This window comes from Rhyacophila brunnea, unplaced genomic scaffold (genome assembly GCF_057557595.1).
Source record: "Rhyacophila brunnea isolate RB1 unplaced genomic scaffold, BYU_Rbru_1.0 scaffold_8, whole genome shotgun sequence".
Taxonomy (NCBI): Eukaryota; Metazoa; Arthropoda; class Insecta; order Trichoptera; family Rhyacophilidae; genus Rhyacophila; species Rhyacophila brunnea.
In genome coordinates this window covers 14,210,537-14,232,897 of record NW_028233350.1, presented here as the reverse complement: position 1 = coordinate 14,232,897, position 22,361 = coordinate 14,210,537, and the positions used below count along the sequence as shown (strand labels likewise).

At 30.4% G+C, this 22,361-nt stretch overlaps 1 protein-coding gene across 1 annotated transcript in view; it reads right to left on the bottom strand.

The window, feature by feature from the left end:
• LOC147063939 (cholecystokinin receptor type A-like) overlaps positions 1-21,810 on the bottom strand; it is a 150,799-nt gene extending 128,989 nt beyond the window's left edge. The window contains exons 1-3 of the mRNA XM_085959121.1: positions 21,806-21,810; positions 18,429-18,591; positions 9,388-9,502 (exon numbers count right to left, since the gene is read on the bottom strand). Coding sequence (XP_085815247.1) covers positions 9,388-9,502; positions 18,429-18,591; positions 21,806-21,810 — 283 coding nt within the window. The remainder of the gene's footprint in view (positions 1-9,387; positions 9,503-18,428; positions 18,592-21,805) is intronic.
• Positions 21,811-22,361: the final 551 nt, after the last annotated feature.

The window sequence follows — 22,361 nt, the reverse complement described above, 5'->3', positions numbered from 1 at the left end:
ATGGTTTATTAAAAATTGTTAGCTAGTGCAAGTGGACGTTATAACTAAAATATTTGGCGAGAGCCGGGCGTCGATTAGTAATTAAAGTAATTAATTATCCTTGTTTTAATACAAAAAAAACGATAGTCAATAATAACGCAATTTGATAAGCATTTCATGTAAGACCTACTAGTTTAAATAGACGTAATTAGATAGGAGTATTGTAGCATGATTGGGTAATGCACAGATCGGCGCGACACCAAAAGTTATACGGGTTCAAATCCCGTCGAGTTTCGTATTTTTTTCAAATATATCTGAGGTGTTTCAAGTTATGTATGGGAACTTTTATGTTTATGTGTGAAATTTACTAATTCAGTCACGTTAATCCTTACAGCGCGAACGCCACAGCTGTTGTGTCCTGATTGGGGGGCCATTATAATATATAATTAGCAGGTTATTTAAATGTGGTGCTTAAAAATTAATAAAATGCTCCGCAGTGAATCGGAAATCATCTTTATTTTAAAATATTATATGTATTATATTTCATTTGGAAAATTTAACTGATTTTATAAATTTTCATGCATATATTATACTAATTGTTCTTTTGCACACAGAATAAAATTGTTTACTTCGAATCTAGATAATTTTTTTCTCTTTGAGTACTTTATTTATTACTTTACATAAAAAATATTTGAAGTATGAAGGTCTTGAAACCAGTTTAAATTAAAAAAGAATACCATTTAAAAATTAAAAGCATAAAAAGTCACTTAACAATAACTAAATATATGATAAATAACATTTGTGAATTAGATTTAGTATATAATTTCAATATAAAGGCAGTAGGTAACAATTTGTTAATAGACTTTTGAAGCAGCCCTAGTTTTCATAAATTTAGTTGAATATCTGCATTGATAATATAATAATATCTAGGTTGATAGATTAGAGCTACCGCCTATAAGTACGGCAGGTCGGTGGAATTTTAGACCACGGCCAGTAGGTGAGCATAACCATAAGCAGTCCGTGTAGATAATGCACTGTTTGAATATGAAGATAGATGAAACGGGATAAAGTAAGAGTATTGCTGCGAGAGTAATAAGACGAGGTAGTGCTAGAACACAGTGGTCGAGCGGGCGGCGGGGCGGCAACGACGAGCGCAACTCAAACGTATAACCGTGTGTGAAATGTTCAAAGACAATGTCTTTTTTTTTGGGCGTATCACACACAGTTATACGTTAGAGTTTTACGTGCAGCTACCGCCCCGCTACCCGCGTATTCACTCTGGCCAAGCACGTACGGTACGCACAAAGGTAAGAGGGAATCACTGTTGTGGGTCGACAACGTCCGGCTGGCCGTCATCACGGGCGGTGGATTTTAGTCGTCACAGAGAGCGAAGGATATGTGGTTGAATTTTACCGTCAGAGGGTTTTTTCCCAAAAGGTTTTTTTTTACAGTTTTTTCCATGTTATGTAACGAGTGTTTTTTTATTTACCGTACCCATTCTGTTTTCCGTAATTTTCATCGGCAGCGGCAATTATAATTTGACTGATTTTTAATTTGATGCTACCAATAAATTATTATGGAGAGTTAGTCATCGCAACGTTAATAAAACATATTTGTTTATGAAAATAAAATCATGAGTGAGGTAACTCATATTAAGTGAATTTAAAAAACAGTTAGTTGTGATTAACAGAAATCGCAAGCGTGTAGCGTGACCGACCTCCTGATTCTCGTAAATTGCTTGATGATTGCTTAATAAAACGGGTTTACGCAAATAATCCAGTAATATTTCAACAGCGGAAATACATCATTTGTGAATAAATCGAATAAATTACCCAAAAAATATAGTAAAAAAAACACGATTTCACACCACACACAATATGGCGGCCTATTTCGCTGATATATTTTTATACTAAACTGCTACGTTGTATATAAACCGCAAAGTCATAATATAAAAAGAGTGAGTATTGTTCGGAAAAATGAAACCACGTTTCTTGCGTATAACGCATAGTGGAAACTCAATTTCATTATTATTAACTTAACTATGAAACGTTATAATATTGTTGCTTCTCAATACGGCAACCAAATTTAAACACAACATAGTTAACCATATTGTCTACTAAATTAACTAAAATTAATTAGAAGATAAAAATAACTTTTTATATACCACGTTTTAAAATTTTCTGTTGAATCATATAAACTTGACAATTCTATGTATTAATGAATTTTTTTTTGTACTTGATAAAAATACTCAACGACATATTAATGTCATTGGAAATACTGAATAAATATAGAATACTGAAATGTCATTTTGACATTTCATATTGATTTCCATAGTAACGCACGTATATATTAATAATTTAGTTGCTAGGATCCCTTAGCAACCAATAATAGTGTTTTACTTTTTACGATTTTTTTTCCGAAATAACTTTTCCAAAACAGAATTAACTGAAAATGAATTCAATTCTGTTCAAAGATGGCTAGAGAAATTAAAAAATACAATGTCAAAATCAAATGTCTAGCTAGTCGGGAAGTTAGTTAAACAAAATTTGTATTGGATAAACAAGAAAAAAATTGTACTGAAGAAACAAGAATACGAGCTAATAAAAACGTGGTAATAATAATTACCACTAACTTTTAACATAAAAACAACACGTGGACGCAGTTTTTAAATTACTCTAGTCATTCGAATCAATATTTACCAGCGACGTGTACTATAACATTTAATTCAGCCGTAGAAATTATATCTTACTCACGCATATTACGTATATATAAGCGTGCCGAATGCTTACTCACTCGCACTTATTGTTCGTTCCTGTTCAGGCCTTGATATAAACAGTACATAAAGCAGATATTCAAAAACAAAATCGGTAGGTATAGTATGCGGTATATAAAAATATCTTGTATTTTATTTAATTCTTTCTTTTTCTTTCGACCATGTCCGGTCCTAATAGGGTCATATGGGACTCCACAGAGTAGAGGTTTGCATTGACAAATTTTGTTTTTTTACAAAAAATGGATGTCAGCCACTTGCTCAACCTATTAGGTCCATACCCTGACACACACAAATTGAAAAACAACATGTGTACTTGCCAGACCTAGGATTCGAACCTGGGACCCATGGCTTTATAGTCCAACGCTTAAGCCACGCGGCCACCGTGGGTGTAGGTTGGGTTAATCAATTACTTATAATTAACTTATTATGTTCTATCAATGAAAATTGATTTTCTACTATGGCTTATGTTCTTTCATGTAATCAATTCATTCATATTTTTCTTAATGTTCTATTATTAATATAACTCAATTAATGTATGTATACTTATCCTAAATAAATATTCTAAATTAACTTACCATTAGTAAATTGATCGATAGCATTAACGCCTACGGAAGCTTCAATAAAATCATTGTTGACATTTAATCTAATTTTCCCTTCACGCTTTCAATAAAATCATTTCATATAACGTATATTTTTTAATATCACCAAGTAAAATACAAAAATGCTTTGAACTACTAATAGCAAATTAATATTAAAGGCCATTAAAAGCCTCATTAAAAAGTTATGACGTAGAAAGAAACGTATTTTATCAGAGTAGAGAACAGAATCAGAACTACAACCTGTAACTCCTAGAATTTCATAATTATATTTTGAAACCAAAACTGACATCATAATAATATATATTATCAGAAATGTGAAAATCTAAAACTTTAATCTTTTTAAATCATCTAGTTTTAATATATGCATATAATCCTTTAATGTATTATTATATACTCATCGTCACTACTACTTAATGTGGGTTTTGCTCGCCGCCAAGAAATGTCATCACTAGACTGCGGCAAGTTTACCGTGAAGCGTGGCCGTTTCGAGAACTACATAACTGACAATCCTTTCATAATAAATATATCGTAGCGCCACGACGGCGGCCATGACACTTCAGCTTATAATTTTCGCACTCTACCCTCTGTCTACTACTTACAGCAAGCTTCCTTTACCGCCCTAGCCTCAGCGATGCTGTGTCTCATTATACATACTATAACCTTGGTGACTCTCTATTTTCATTCTAATCCGTTTAAAAGAGCTTTTTACAGCGTTGAAAGATAGACGTTCCGCATTTTAAGCAAAAATAGATCGTCCCACGCGGGGAAGTTAAATTCACGATTAATTAAGAAATACAAATTTTGTCACTGTTCTGGCAGAAGACACTAATTCGAAAAAAATATATAGTGAGTTAGTTATACGAAGATGTTCCTTATTTCAAACTTTTCCGTCTGGAAACCTTCTTAATAAATAAACAGTCTTTATTTTAAAGTCATCCTTTTTACGATTACTTAATAAACTCACGTGATAGACCATTTCAAACATTTTAACAACTTCAAAGTCAAATTACTCAAAACTAGTATTCTCCAGTTAGTGTGTTCTGCCAGAACAGAGACGATATGACGTTTAGGTTAAGACAAAAGGACGCGGCGGATGTGTGATGCACACGTGTTTACACATTTATTTCATATATTTTAAGCACACCAACATCTAACTGCTATACGGAACGGGTATTTTCTCAGATAAATTTTAAATGGTCATATGCGAGAAACAAAAGTTGATTAAATCTAAATTATTTGTTCAATGTGCTGAATTTCACCAATACATTAATCAGCAAAAAAACTCTTCAGGAAGTAAAATATTCAACCAAGTACAAATGGGTGAGTGTCAGGAAAAAATTGTTTAATATTATTATTTTGATAGTAAAAGAGTTTTGTAGTTTGTGTTGTGTCATTTATGATTAATATTATAGAAATAAATAATAAAAATATTAAACTATGCGTTTTTAGGTTGTTTTGTTTTTTTTATGAATCTCAATTTTTTTAAACACATTGTAAAAATGATTATCTGGCAACGTTGGCCTCTTATCTTCCACTCTTGTGCCTTCTTGTCATGTGCCATTTTCTCGCACGATATATTTCCGAAGACTCTTCTCTTCAAAGATGTCTAGTTTCTTTTTATACTTGTTTAAATAATGTCCAAAAATAAGATCTATAGGTCAATACTAATATAAACAGGATATTGTATAACTTCATTTTAGTTTGCCTTGAGAGTCTCAAACTTAACTGTCACGGTAAACTATAGCATAGTTTGTTTGCAAAGTAATTCTTCTACTAACTTCTCGGATGATATCGTTCTAAGAATACGTGATCCCAAATAATATAATATAAATTCGCCGACTTTCATAAATTTGTAGATATTCATCGTTAGTAGTGAGCTTAATGGGGTCTCACTCGCAGGCAAAGAATATAATAGAATTTCTTTTAAACCATTTATATTTTTCCCATTCATTACAAAAAAATTAAACGTAATAATTAATATTTTTAGGTAAAATATAAAGAGCGTAAGTTTGAACTAAAAATGAATAATATAATACATCATGAAAAGTTGGTTCTAACAGTAAATAAATATATATATATATTTACACCGCCAAAAGGTGTCATCCCCTAAAAATAAAATTTGATGGAATATTTAAGAGGCCTGAATCATTAGCAGTCTCATATAAATGAGAGGGGGTTGATTACGAGACAGCAACTTTGAAACGAAGAAATATATAATTAATCATTATACACTTACATCAAACACAGTAAGAGAAAGTTCAAAAGCTCCTCTCCTTCACTTTCGGAAGTGATAATAAATACATTATCAGTTTTATTAAATTTTAAACTACTGAAATTAATGTGAAAATAAGTTTATTATTTATAAAAAAATGATATACATATTATATATAATTTTGTTAACCATGTTCGATCATAAGAAGATCATAATATCTGCTTCCACAGAGTTGAGGTTTGCATTAGGTAACAGATTTTTGATTTTACGAGAAATGGATGTAAGCCACTTACTCAACCTACGGTCTACACTCAGACTCCAACTACACATTGAAAAACAATATGTGTATTTGGCAGACTCAGGATTTGAACATGGGACCCCACAACATTATAAGCTGACGTCTAAGCCGCTCGGCTTGGATTGTGGGGGTTAAATATACCCGTGCTTGATTTTTTGTGTCAAGTATTACAGCTATATTACTAGATATTCATTTGTCAGTTGTTGAATTTTAAAAATGTACGAGAAATTTATTTGATAAAACTCAAATAAAACTGTTCAGAACAAAAGTTCAGAATTCCAGTCTCATGTAGTATTTTATACTAAACCTAAAACCGATCATTCAAACGATTTAGAATTTCTATAGCTCTGATTTTGACGTGAAATTTAACGATGTAGGGAATTTAATTACAAAATACCTACATGTTTCCAGCCTGTCATATTATAATGATAACTTACTGATAATCATTATTTTCTTTATATTACGAGTATGTTGTAAAAAAAAATGAACAATTTTTGGAGTAAATAGAAATTATTATTATATATATTATGTATAGGTATTATTAATCGCCTGCAACTTACTAATTACTGACTTATATGATTAGATGGCTTAGATGATGAAATATGAATTTAATAATGGGTAAGTTTCGGTCAGATTTGTCTTGAAGATGTATAATTGTGGTGGTGACAATTAATAGACATTATTAACGATTCGATAACGAAGATAAGATACAAAATAATATAAATTATCTATGCTTTATTATTTAAATAAAATGGTCTGATTGAAAATTTATTTGGAATATTATTATGAAGAGGTTTTTAAAAATCGATTTTATTTTCTCGACTAACTCTAATACAAAATTTGACACGTGTCATCGACATATATGTCATTTTGATTTAATAATGTTTCAAGCGATAAAAATCAACAATATAATTCCACACGTGATTTAAATTTGGACCAATGTGATTTATTTTTTTCAATTGAATAGCACGTTGTTTACAAAAATGTTTCCTAAAATAAGATTTAATATCGAATAAAATTGGTATTACCTAGTATAAGTAAATTAATGTTACAAAATAATTTAATCTAACTGTTGTGACAATAGTGACTATTTAAGCCCAAATATATGAAAATAAAGTTGAAAATGGGACCAAGAGAAATGTATAATAATTAGAAATCATTTCCCATTGTAGATTATTTTGTAGCAAACATACTTTTGCGATCTTATATTTATTTGCCAATGCTACACTGAGATAAATACAAGTTGCATTGGTGTTAGAAGTGAAAAAACAAGTTTTATATAATATAAAATCGTTATCTGCAATATATAAACCTTTACAATGCTTAAATAAGCAATCGAGAAAACTCGAAATACCACGTTTTAACTATAGTATGACGACACACGTAAATTATTATAACCGAATTCAAAACAAGCCGATATCTTTCAATACAATACAATAAAATACTAATAATTAATATATCGTTACTAATGTAATCACACTAAATATGCTGTAAAATTTGTCATTAACTTAATTATGTAATATTGCATAATTATATTATTCCACTTTTAAGTAGTTATAGAGTCCGTCTAGACACGGGCCCAATTGGCCGTACTGACTTGATATTAACCAGCGCCAACTTTGAGGCATTTGAAAAGTTTACTGCACCATATGGGGGAAGGAATAGTTCAGATCCCTCCTTAGATTCATAACTTTCAACTGCTTACTTCTCTGTTTCACCAGAGTTTGAGTATACGGGTACATAGAACACATAATGTCATTGAAGATATTATATGACGGCAGAGCAAGTCAAGCAATTTTTTTAATTTTCTACACTCTTTCTTTAATCACCAAGGTGTATGGTTGCTACATTAGTCCCGTGAAGGTACGTGTAGTGACAAAGAAGTGTGGCACTAAAATGTTTTTAGTCTGATACGTTTATAGCGTCATGGAAGGCGACCGTGTCCAAACCGCGGTTTCATATACATGGCAGGTATAGATGGGGTAACTCAAATCAGTCCAAAGTATTTGATTTTATGAATATAGGTACTTTGTATAATTTAGAATTTCTGACACTGATCGACAAATAAACGGAACGTAAGATGATTTTTCTTTTCCAAACTATTTTTTGTTTCGATATTATAATTATTGTAAATATGCATGGTGATTGAGGTAATTACGAAGAGACGCTTCACGTGGCTGGGACATGTGTTCCGGATGCGGGCAGAAAGTGCGACAATTTTGTACTCTTGTGGCATAGCCGGCTCTTCCTTACCTTACAGCGGTGCTATAGAAATGATCTATGCGCTATTATAGGTCTGGCTTAGTGGAAGGCGCGAGGGTTGGCGATGAACCGAGGGAAGTGATGTGAACGTGTGCTTGCCCTATGTTCCAATACTAGGGTGTGACAGGGTGAAAGAAGATGTTCAATATGCATATTTTTATGTATGTCGGTACTGTGAAGGCAAACGGTTATAACTGCTGTTTACACAATTTTATAGGAGAGAAAAAACAAAGTTTTGAAATCAATCAGATAAGAGTTATATTTATAATATATTTTAAAGTATTTTATATCAAACACAAACCTCAAATCATTTCTTTTAAAGATATTGAAGTTTTATTTATCTTGCATTATAAGCAAATAAGTATATCTTTTTGCCATATTATTTTTTTTCAAATATTTTGAACAGATGCAGATATCTTTTAACGTTACTTTATGACCAATAAAGTTGCAGTTTTTATATTTTGCCACATCAAAGAATGTACAATTTGGAACATATTATGGAAGAAAACATAAAAAGTGATTATATCCATCTGCCATCATACCGAAATATATTACATATTATTAACCTTTTATTTATAAAATGCTGAGCAGCTAAAATATTGTGTTAAATAAAATTATGAAATTCTGGGTTTATGTATTATCATAAAGACTAGTTAAGGCACCCAGTGCCATTAAATAATATTATAAGAATATATTTAATAGTATAATATTCCCCAACTCGAACATTCATGTTATAATATTATAATCAATAATATACAAAAAATAGCGTGTATAAAAAATCATACATAAATCGGTTAGTGTGATTGTTAATTTTAAACTTTCTTAATTTACTCCCACGATTTATCGAAAAAGTTATTGCTTATAAAACTGCAAAGTCATGAAATATTATCTGGACTCGAGAAGTAATGTGAATGAAATAAAAATCATAGCATTTCAGTCAATAAATAAACAAGATTCTGCCACAATATTCTATCACAAAAATTAGCAATAAACTAATTAATATTATATATTGTACAATTTATTGATTTATAGTATAAAAAGTATGGATCTGGAATTAGATTATATTGTTTATCGACTATAAAAAGTGGTTTTTTCAAATAAGTTGCGTTACCTCTCGGGTTTAATATAAATGTAATCAAATAATTCGGCATTAAAATATATATGAATGTTTTACAGCCTTTTATAAAATATGTGTGTGTACACAGTTATGTAATATTGCTTATATTTAGAAATGTATTTATTGATATTAAAAAATATAACGTACCTTGAAAATATGGAATGAGTTTGCACATGATGGAGCCAAATATGAAATTTCTCAGCACCTGACCGACCAGCGTAAAGGGCATACAAAACACGCCCAGCAGAAGGTCAGATACAGCCTGCAAAAGAGAAAAAAAATACAAAATTACTTTCAAACCGTGTAGAAATAAAGTGCAAAAAATTCTTTCTATTACAGTGTTATCGTAAGAAACTAACTTTTTGCCTTATTTTATTTCGATTCGAAGTTTTACACAATTCATTCTTTTATATTTGAAAGTTTTCAGATGAAGTTTTTTTGATCACCTACATTTGTTCATACTCGTGGATTCCGTCGTTTTGCCTGACTTATCACTCACCCTGCTCAGGTACTATGAGATTGATACATGCAAAGGAAGGTTAATATAGTAAAATACGTAAGCACACTGATTTTTGCAAATATATTTTTTAATACACTTATTCAATCCAAGAATTCAGAAAATTGTGAGACTTTATGCTTATCCAAACCTAATAAATTAGAATGATTTAATGTAAAGATAAACGGTCACATGTAAATTGTACGTAAAACATTTTACCGTGGCAAAGTTCGCCGTGAGCTTTCTTATTGGAGAGAGATGACCATATACTCGTACCTACTCTACGGTCTCCAATTTTCTAAGATTAAATGTGAACATTAATTCAATTTCCATAGCTGATTTTGGCAAAATTAATGAATTCAAGAATGAAAACCTAACCTAACACATAATCCAGTATATCGGTTAATTTCAAAATTTGTTTGCTACTGGCTTCCTGTAAAGTTTAAATCGACAAGAACCGTGTTTTATTTAGGCATTAATTTTATGTCAGTACTATACGACCCAAAGAGGTTGGACAGTCTTTTATATACGGCCATATATTTGCGCATTTTACCGTGAATTGTGATACGGTGAACTGCATACGTACAAGTTTCCGGACACGAAGGTAAACTGATACTGTAACGTAGTGTAATAAGTAAAATGATTGTGCTAACATTTACCAAACATACCTTATTACTATTAGAAATAACTTAATCAGATCATCGAAACAATATTAATATGTATTATATTACAATACAATAATTTCTACATATTGAGCATATTATTTAAAAAGCATAAGATAATAATGTGCGAAATCCATAAAATTATTTTGTGAGATAATTTAACAATAAATTTCGTAAGAAAAAAAAATATGTGTCATTATTTTACATCAGACTATTATACTATGAATAGGTATACTTTTTTGCGAGGTCGTTTAGATTCTAGAAATTCTATAAAAAGGGCAGTCTATGAAGTAAATTGATCACTACCAAAATTCTTTTCAGTATATTTTTTATATTGACCAACCCGTAGGTTAAATAATTATGTTACTTGTCAACATCTTTATAAAAAAAACGTTAATCTGGACAGTGATGATAATAGGGTGGAAATGAAGTGAAATTTGTCAGGAAAAGTTTTTTTACGTAAAATTTTCACATTCACAAAAATTATAAAGTAAAAATATTTTGAATAGATTGAATTCTAAAGGCTTAAACCAGTGATAATTTTTTTTAAATCTTAAATTTCCATTTTTCACCTCTATAATTACAGATTTATTAAAAAAAATGATTATAAATTTGTCAGGAGTTAGAAAAAACTTATCATTGATACTTTTAATTGGATTTCTTTTGAGATTTATCCGAAAGGAATTCCAACTCATTTTTCTTATTAGATTTTGTTTTTCAAGTTTTTTCATGCTCTTGTTGGCTCGGAGACAGAAAATCTTTAATGCAAATTTATTGAAGAAAACACATTTAAAAAAATTATACTTAATTAGTATTCTTTGTTGTTATAAAAAAATATTTCCAATTTATCAAAAAAATATTCTGTTTCTTCCTAAGCAGAGCTTAATATGGGCCTTTAAAATGAAGATATATTAACAAACTTTAAAGGGTAAGGGGTGTGTAGCCATTAATTTACATATTGGGTTTAACACACAATGAAAGAATAAAATACATTTTTACAGTCTTGGATCAAACTAGCAAATTGACAACTTTAGAGACAAGGGTTCTTCTACCAAAAATACATTTTATAGATAAGTAATATTATAATGTTCAACGGAGTTTTCGATTCTCAAAACTCGGAGTCGTCATATTATAATCACAGTCACAAAATTTTGGAGGCATACTGCAAAAATTATTTGACAAACACTTAAGTGAGCTGACACGTCAATGCTTGGTGGCTGTGACCATGGATAATTATGTTTCACTTGTCCTAGACAAGTATTCCGGAAACCGCCCGCGAGTACGGCAATGTACCCTTGTGAGTCTTGTGACATATTGGAACGGATTCTATCGCCGCGATCGACCATTCTTCAACCTGAATACGATGCTATAAAAGCGATCTACCTACTTGATATCACATGGCAGAGAGCGCGAGTTGTGGCGATATATCGAGGCAATCGTTATGACTATGTACTTGTCCTATGTCACACATTTAGATGCACTGGTTTTGACCGTCAATTACCGCGCACAGGGTGACTCAATAAATAGTTAACGCTCAAGAGTAGTAGTGCAAATGAGTGAAAACCAGACCACTGAGCCAGCTTCATCGTCATTAAAGGTCAGTGCCTGGCATCTTTGGTAAACTCCCCTAGCATACAAATCTTTCCTTCATATTTCAGTCCACTGAAAAGCGCAACGGTAATACTCATATAATAAATGAATACGTTATAAAAATAGGTTTTAAAACTAAAAGCTCCTGTTAAATTGTTTGTAACCTACTATAAAGTTTATTTTTATATAGACTTTTAGACTATACCTACCTCTTAAAAGTTGCTACAGCTAAATGAACTTAAATATACATACTGAAAAATAAACTAGTTTTATTTTTAATTGATAACATAAAAAATCATTTTGGATATCTACCCTTAAAAGTCATGCAAATTCTTTAACCGTACAATATTTATAGGTATATATACAATTGTGGTTGAGATTAACTTTGTGTTCGAACCAATTTCTTTTTACGGCTTTTCTATGCGCCTTATATCTAGTTTGGGCACCCATATTATTTCATACACGCGTAAATCACGATGTGTCGGAAAAACGTTATATTTCTTATTACCTTAAAGGGGTGTGTTTTTATATCAAAAACAGTATAAATGTGCTGCAAATAAAAAGGGTCGTTTCCAAAAATCGTGTGGTATAGTAGTAAAAATTTACACACAAGGGATTATATCGATGGGAAATAAACAACGTGTTATTTCGATATAGCTTGACCCAAAAAATAATGCAATTTCCTTACCTTTAAAGTAGGACAGTTTTCTTTGTAAATTTATACGTGCGATTTAGATTCAATATTCAGTTAAAATAATACAGTGATACAGTCAAATGATTTGAAATGACTGCCTTTCTACAAAGCATGCTTACTTTTCACTCTCTTGAATCTCGTCGCTCTCTTCTTCTCTTAAAACACTTTTGCTTGTTAACGCGAGGGATGGTTTCCAATCTTGGTGTCCTAATAAATTTGAATTTACACGCGCCTGCCAATTACCTACGTGGTCGCAGCCATGATTTATTCTGGATTGGAACCGTTTCCTCGTATCAAGCCTATCAGGCACCATTAGCGAGGGGTGCAAGATTAGTAAATGCGCTCCCCAAAGACATAGACATTTTCAGTAATGTACTTTGCATTTTGTTTTTGAAACTTTATTTTTCTGTGTAAAATTGTATGTTTTTTGTTTTCAAAATTTTATTTTTTTGTGTTAAATTGTACTTAAGTATGTTTTGATTTAATTTGTTTTTCTGTTATTATTATATTCTATATTGTTATAATGTCAATCTCATGTTGTGTACGTCTTGAATTTAGATTTGTTATGTCCACAATGTTTTGTATTCTTAAATAAATAAATAAATACACAACACAATATTTTAAGACGTAAATTAAATAACTATTTTTTATCTAAATCACTGCAGGTGCCACCCACAAAATTATGTAAATGGTTGATAGTAATTTGGCCAACTCATTGAGACAACTAACCTAAAGACATTAAAAAATAGCACCAATTTGAGCCAAATCGACTAGTAACAAATTTGGTAGCTGACGTAATAGCATCTACTAGTTTTTGAAGTATTGTTTTGTTTCGACAACAAAACATACAAATTAAAGTGTGCTACAACTTTTTTAGATTTTCCGAGTTGTTAATTATAATTTTCCCTCCCAGGATCAACGATGTGAGATTTTACTTGGTATTCCGTGATTAAACCGAGTATTTTCTGTTGACATTATATTTTTACGGTACAGATTAGTTTTCCAGTAAAAAGTCTTAAATTTATTTGTAGAGTATAGGTTATTTATTAATTTTATCATGCTATTTTTGAACTACATACTTCATACACCGAAGTTTGTCATCATTCCTTAATCATAAACTTCTATATGTAAGTACCTATCTGTAGGCAGAAAAAGAATTTATTTAAAATGTTTATCTTTTCTTACAACATTCAGGTAATAAAAATCAAACGTTTTCATACCTATTATATATTTTACAAACTATTCAATATCGTATGATATGAAGTATATAATATAATAATAATCAAAGAATTTTTAATATATTCATTAAGCTAAATAATATATAAATAATAGTGTGGAATAAACGTATTCATATAAAATTGTAAATCAAGATGTAGATGAATGAGTATTTTACTAAAATATTGAAGATATTGCAACACTGCGAAATATTTTAATATCAACTCTCATGAATCACTTCAAATGGAATGTTAAAGAGGTATTTCATATTATTTTCTATGTTATTATTTTATACTGCTTTAGAGTATGTATCGCACCTTTTTAGTGTAGAATAGTATTTATTGTTCCATCCAAACGACAGTTATTTCAGCAATAAGAAAGAATTTATCGACCATTTATACAATACCCCTACCTACGGAGTCTCAAAAAAAAAGTATCGGGTATTTGTATTTTAACAAAGAATCTATAATAATATAGGTATTGATAATGCTGTAGACTAAATAAAAAAAACAAAGAATGAAAAAATATATGGATGTCCGTGAGAGCTTTTTTGGCTACCTACAAAAAATATCGTAAGAGACAAATGTATGAGTATTGTATTTCATATCTGCGAGGGTATTCTAACATTTATAACTTAACATCTAAAAAGAGCTTTAATTTGATAAAAATACGAGATATATCACTTTAAGTATTCAGGCAGTTAATAATTATTATTACAGTGAGTTAACCGTCTGTACTGTCTAAAAGTGTTATCTTTTGACAGCCCCTCTCTTGGCTATGTTAACTTTTAGAGCGAGATAGAGTATACAAATTTTAAATATTGAGAATTGAGATGCAAGATCAGACTGTTTTGAAATATGATAAAAATATAATGATTAAACATTGAATTTGGGTGGATTTTGTATTTTTTTTAAATTGATTGTATTATAAACTGGTCTCTCTAGTAGTTATTTTAATATTTATTTATTGATAGAATCAGATATTGATACTTGATAATATACTAAATTGAATAATCGCAGAATTTGGATTTCATAAAAATATAGATCGCATTTTTACCAATTAATGCGAATTGTAAAACATATAAGTACCAAAGTACCCATGAATAATGCAGATTCCTTTATATTCAGTGAATATTTTTTAATGAAATAAAACTAGATAAAACTGAAAGAGATTTTGATTTAGAAATCAACAGAGATAAAAAGAATAAAATGCAACTCTTGTTCCGTTGAATCCATGAAATCACTAAAGTTAAAAAAGAAAGAAACTAAACAGTAGATTCCTTTGAGAAAACATTTGATTCTTAGGATTGGAAATGTTAGATACCGGTTCATTTAACTTCAATGAAAATATTATCGGATTACATAAAAGCGCGTTTTATAGATTTTTTATTAAATTAAATGAATATCGTTTTATAGGTTGTTACCTTTGGTTTAAAATGTTGCATACTTATAGCTCATATTTCAATCTAAATATTGATTATAAAAATGGTCTGCTTAACCTATCCTATTATATGATGTCAAATTACGTTACATATGTATTTTATATTTCTGTTAATCTACGCTTCATAACATCTAAGTTATTCCAAAAACCATTGACAAAACAAATAATAAATAATAATAAAGAACTATTTATTACATATTATGTTGGAAACTAGACATTTCAATTATTTAAAATACTCATAAATCGTAAAACAAGTACGGTAACGCCTTGTGATGTAATCGGACAGGACGGGATTTATTATTGCAGTAAGAGAAGGGTTAAACAGTTTTGTAATTACATTTATATTGTGGCGCTAGTTCTAACAAAATGTATGAAGTTTGTTCAGTGTTTACTATTTAACGCTAAAATAGAATATATTATATTATTATATTTGGACTTCTCAGGTTATAGGAGCTTGCGTTTATTCACATATAGATTTTAAAGGTAATGTCAAACAACACAACACTTTGTAATCCAAAGACGTACTAATCTATTACTATCTTTTAACAATGCCGAAGAGTCTCTATTGGAGTGAGGTAAGAGGTAAATGAAAAAAGTGCACACGTGGACATTCATATTTTGAGGACCTGCAGCTAAATCGTATGTAACTACACACACGCGTATATGTCACATGTGTATAATTAAATTAAATACATAATGTAGAATCATAGAGGTATTAAATATATTGAGGGGCAAGAAATCTGCTTTCTCATACAGCTGAATGAAGCAGGCCAACAATAGCCGACAACTTACGAGAAATAGCGACCCGATAAAAAAAAATGCAAGGCATCACGGAGGATTTACTATGATCATTATAACGTAATCATATGATATAATGTTAATGTGGAAATCTTGCCGCAAATGGATTACCAGCCTGCCTCACCATACTTTTTCCCCATACTAGCCTGCTTCACCATACTTTTATATAACCTGCCACCCCTAGTGTAGAATATTAATTTACTTACATAATAATTTTAATATTGAAGTTAATGGCTCTACCAAACCACATCTTCCGCACAGCACCATACTTGGTCCTTATCAGGCGTATCACGGGACTCTTGGTGTGAAATATATTTTTTTATGACTAGGAAATATATGCTTTGACTGAGTTTACATGATTTTAAGTTAAGAGTATCCATGGAAGAGAAAAGTAAGTTGAGACAAAAATTGTAATACGTAACAAAAACTAATATAAAACTGCCGAATAATCTAAGAGAAGAGATTTTCATATCGGAAATATGACGCAAAGTTTTTCAATATAGCGGATTTTTTAAATATTATTATCACCACCATCTTTAATACATTTTAACACATAAATTATACCTGATATAATTATTCAGTTTATATTGATATTAAATGAATGTTTTTCTGGATAACTCAAATATATGCTGACAAATAAATCCCGATTTATAGTTTTGCCTGTGCAAATCATATTTTATTACAACATTTTTATTATTACAACGTTTTTCTTGGCTCGTATTCTTATTTGTCCGGTGGTTGTTTGGTCGGTACAAATCTTGCAATCGATTTTTAACTAACTTCCCGACTAGCTAGACATTTGAAACTTTTAGAAATATCAGAACACGATGCCAATGCATTTTTTTAATACTTTAATATTTAAGTAGAATTGATTTAATTTTCAGTTAATTCTTTTTTATATGAGAATTTATTTCGGAAGAAATCCGTAAAACTATTATTGGTTTCTAAGAGAGTCCTAGCAACTAAATTATTAATATCAATATATACTTGCGTTACTATGGAAATCAATATGACATTTCAGTATTATTTCTATCAATTACATTTTTTTGATCGTTTAGTTATCGCTAGTCAAGTCAAGTTTATATGATTTAACAGAAAATTTAAAAACGTTGTATGTAAAAAGTTCTTCTTATCTTGTAATTATTTCTTTATAAGTCAAGGTAACTGTAGGTTTTTCTTAATGTACGTGAATATAATATTTTATTCGTTTTTGTTGACAATAAATAATGATTTATACCTATAGTATTCTAAACAAATACAATTAATACAAAAAAACTTTTAAAACTTAGTGTTTGATATTTTTTAATATTACGCGTTTCCATCAAAGATAGTAACCAAATGATGCATTTTGTCCAACAACCAATCCTAATATTGAATCTTAAAGGTTTATTGATGCGATCATTTTTGGGTAAAATAATAATAATATAAAAAACAGTATGTATTATGTAAATTAAAATTGAATTAAATAACTATTTTAACAAATGCAACTCCGAAAAAAATTCTCAAAGATTTTTTATGTCAATTTTAAATATACCTCTATCACGAAAAAGAAATTCCCGAGCTTTGTTGCAAGGAAATTACTTTGCACGTAGGTGCCGTATATTTTCGAAAGCTTTTATTTGTCCCAAAAGCGCAATAACGCTTTAGGCCACCAGCTTTTATTGAACGATCTTTGAATAATTCTTTATGTACAATGTTTTTACTGGATTAAATAATTTATTTTGATATATATATATATATATATACCTAGTGATTAATATTTTCCGGAGAAAAGGAAACTATATTTTTTCTTGTTTTTTTCACGAAAATATATAAGAATTATTGTGTCTTAATAATAATAATAATTTGCGTTGTAACGTGTCAGCTTATAAAGTCGTGGTCTCGTATTCGAATATAGAGTCAAGAATATATATCTATTAAATTGAGCAGGTGGCCAACATCCATTTTTCGAAAAAATACAAATCTGTTAAAACAATCTCCACCCTGTGAAGGCCCATCTACTCCGCTTAAGTTTGAATATGACGGACATTCATACATACTTTAGAAATACATCAGAAATATACCTACGAGAAAAAATCTTTGAAAAGAATAAGTAGGTAAGTATGTAAAATTCTCAATTCTTGTGAATAATTATTATTCGTTGAATATTAATACGTCACCTTTAGTTTTTAAAAAATTCTGATAGATTTAAGTAAATTATCAACGTACCAATTGATTACATAATATTTTTTTCATTTTATTTAACTGGTTATTAATATTTAATTAACAATTAATAAAAATCATTATAACTTACCAAATTCAGCAGATACACATTCGTGACAGTTCTCATCCGTTTGTTCTGTGCCAATGTGATGACTACCATGGAATTCCCCACGACAGCCAGCAAAAAAATCCCCACATATAAAGGAATAATTAGTTTTGATTCAAATACTCCCACACTTTTTATACTTCCCGTCCTGTTGAGGACATTTTCACTGTTCACACTAATTATTTTGTCAGTATAGTTCAACTCACCACTCGTTTCACTGGACAAATTCCCTTTCAAATCACCCAGAAATAGATACTGGGGATTGAACGTCACCAAACTTGGTATATATTGTGATGTTCCACTGTTATAAGCCATTTTTATTTTATTTTTGTATAATTTTCACTATGTTTAGCACTGTTTTACTGGTAAAGTAGTTAAACACATCATTTTCACGTATCTAAATCATACGAACAAATTAAATAAATTGGATATTTATAAAGAAATGTTTTAGAATTCCGGGATTTTTGGGATTAGTATCAGCATAAAATCTTTGGATTAGTGAAATGTAGTTTTAAAAAAATGTATTTGCAAGTAAAAATCATAAATATTATTTTTTTCTAAAAAGATTTTTATACGTAACTTCAATATAATGTTACATTCTCAAATTGTGTCAATTATTCGCTGAATAAAATAAATATTGTATTAACAATGCAAGAATGTAGGTTATGTAATGAATATAAACAATAAAGAGTGATCCGTGACGTCGGCTAGTAATTAAGGTATTTCAAGGATACCTACATATCTTGATTTAATATACAAAACCAATTAATAGCCAACATTCTAATACAATTTGATAAGTACTTCATGTAAGAATTTCGCCAAGAAGCAGTTAAATTCGTCGTAATTAAGTAGGATGCCCGTAACTTAATTGCAAAAGCACACTGGCGTAAATCTAGCGGTTACAAGTGCAAGTTCCGTCGGATGTCGTATTTTATTTTTATAAAAAGATTATTTTTAGTGGGTATGCACGAGATGTTTTCAAATGATGAATAAATGGTTTTGAAATAAAGTAATTTTTGTTAATTCTACTTCAAAGTAGAAGTTCTAATACATAAACGCAAGTTCAATAGTAAATAATATAATATATTGAGATACAATTTATTTTATTATGATTAAGAATGGAAAAAAACCGCGAGAAAATAAGTACGTAAGTACCACTAAGCTTGACTGAAGATTTTTTTGGAAAATCTTATTACAAATTTATAATGAAAAATAAAAATGTGTGCTAAATTTCGCAAGAAGAGAAGAAACATTATGAACAACAATCTCGTAATATCTCAGACTATGATACATTTAATGTTATTTTATAATTTATGTTAAAACTTATGAAAAAAAAAAATATTCGGAAACGGTGGATTCCTTGGTTACGTATATTAAATTTTGAGTTCATGAAATTATTTGTCAAAACTCATCCGGAATTTTATTGTTTTTAATCCGAAGATACTGGGAATTATAAGTATCAAAGGGTATCGGATATCCGATAATATATAGTATCCTCAATAAAAAATGAACAAAAAATATTACTCTCCGGGTTTTACAGCTTTCTTAAATTATTTATATCGCATTATTTAATCATTAGACATTGTGTTTTTTTAGTTTTTTCTTCGTTTTGTGTTATATAATATGAAAATATAAACAATCGTTTTTAAATTACCACGTCGACTTATAATGCCAGGAGTCCCGGGTTCAAATCACGAGTCTCACGAGATTCACATGTTGTTTGGACCCAGAGTGTGGACCTAATAGGTTGAGCAAGTAGCTAAAACCCATTTATCGTAAAAAAAAAAACAAAAAAAATGTTTATACAACCTATAGTTACTATACCGTAGTCCATATGGTATTCTGAGAGTCGAATATGGTATATATGTTTTTTATTAATAATTGTTTAAATGTGTTATCCAGAAACGTATAATACAAAAAAATGTATTATCCAGAAAGAGTAGCACAACGTGGTATAGAGAGGTGCATGCTGGGCATAACGTGAAATGACAAAAAGAGGAATGGGTGAATAAGAAAGCAGACAAGGGTTTGTGATGAGGTAGAGTTCATTAAAAGCCTCAAATAGAGATGGGCTGGAATAATTCGAGGAAGGGGCAATATTTGGACAAATTTAGTCATCCAGTGGTATTCAATAGGTACAAAACATTCGCAAGGTAGAACTAGAGGCCGCTGGATCGATTAAATGATAAATTTCTGCGGAAGTACGTGGAAACGCAACGCACAGGACCGAGAGAATTGGAATCAGCTTGGAGAAGCCTTCACCCAGCTGTGGATAGATTCAGGCTGATGATGATGATAATAATAATCTGATGAATTGATGGTTTTTTATTTTCTAGATTAATCGTTGCTATAAAATAATATATAATAACAAATTTCACTCATCCGTTCATTTGAAAAACAAAATTTTTGCCAGACCCGGGATTCGAACTCGAGATTCTTAACTTACCGAGCGTATACGTTACCACTTACCCATCGGGGGCATTATCTGGTATGGCGCAAAGTTTGATGTAATATTAACAAAATATTTTAATTCGTTATATTATGAAAATAGAAAAGTCGAGCCGCTTTAAACAAAATTATACCGAATCGAATATTCTGTAAAGCGATTAATTAAGGTTAATACAAAACTTTACAAATTCATTAAGTCTGCAAATACGATTCTTTATAGAATTAATTAAGTTTTACCTAGGCGAGTGGTAAATTGGGGGAACAAATTACGAGAAAATGTTTTGCAAACCAGAGGAAACGATTGTGTTTGTAACTTAAATAAATGAATAACTAATTTTTAAATTAATGGTGCGGTGAAGTTGTCGGCTAATCGATAAATTTCTTGCCAATTTAACTAATTAAAATACCTTGGAAAAGTATTTTCAGCGCTTTCCATGATATGTTTTAGAGTTAATAGTAGTCACTAATATTAAAGAAAAATCACTGCTTTTACATTGCGAAAGTTATGTTTTCACGACGTCCTTACCAAATGCATACCAAAAGCTTTTTTGTAACCACATTTATATATTATATACATACACAAATTGTTTTTTTTTTTTTAATCTTATATGCTAATTTTATTTAATTCTACTTGGTTGGGCCAAATATGGTGGCCGTCAAATTATTTCCCCACGTACCTCACATCTTTATTTATTATTGTCATTTGACCAGGCAACCAGCAATTACGGGTCATGTAATGACCGTGATTGTGAATAACATTTGGTAAGCTCAAGACAACGGGTGCGTGTAGGTGTATTACCTATAAATCAACGTTTATTGATTAATTCAAATATACAAACTGATTCAGGAGTTAGCTCGAGTGACATCAAGAAAGCGGTCGTGTGCGGGCTTGTTATAGCTTAGCCGTCGTTTACCACATTTTTACTCAAAACCAGTGACGTCCCGTGGGGGTAGGCAAATTGAGTGTCGCTTGGGGGCGGCAGTTACTCTAAGGGCGGCAAATCGAGGAGAATTATTTGGAATATATTATAGAAATAGCTACATAAACTTAGTAATAACGAAAATATCTTTCCATTAAAAAAATCAGCTCACTGGTTTTATCGGGTTCGCGATATCTAGTTTACTTCCGTTGCCCTTCGACGTACTTGGTGACCAAAAACGACACGTGCAGATTTTCGAATAATTAGTCTGATATTTTATTAGTAATGTATCCATACAACACATTTCTTAGATATTGGACTCATGAAAGGATGATAAAAATACTGTATAAAAATGAGGCAGCTTTTTGGTGCTGCCTAGGGGCGGCATTTTATCTAGGGACGTCACTGCTCAAAACGCATATGTTTGAACTTCGTTGCGCTAAATCTGATACGGGTTCAGCGAACGTCGTGTCTATCATCCATAATAAACTTTTCATCATCATTCATCCCAAAAGTAAAACCGTGAGCGTGACATTCCGAACCGTCCGTT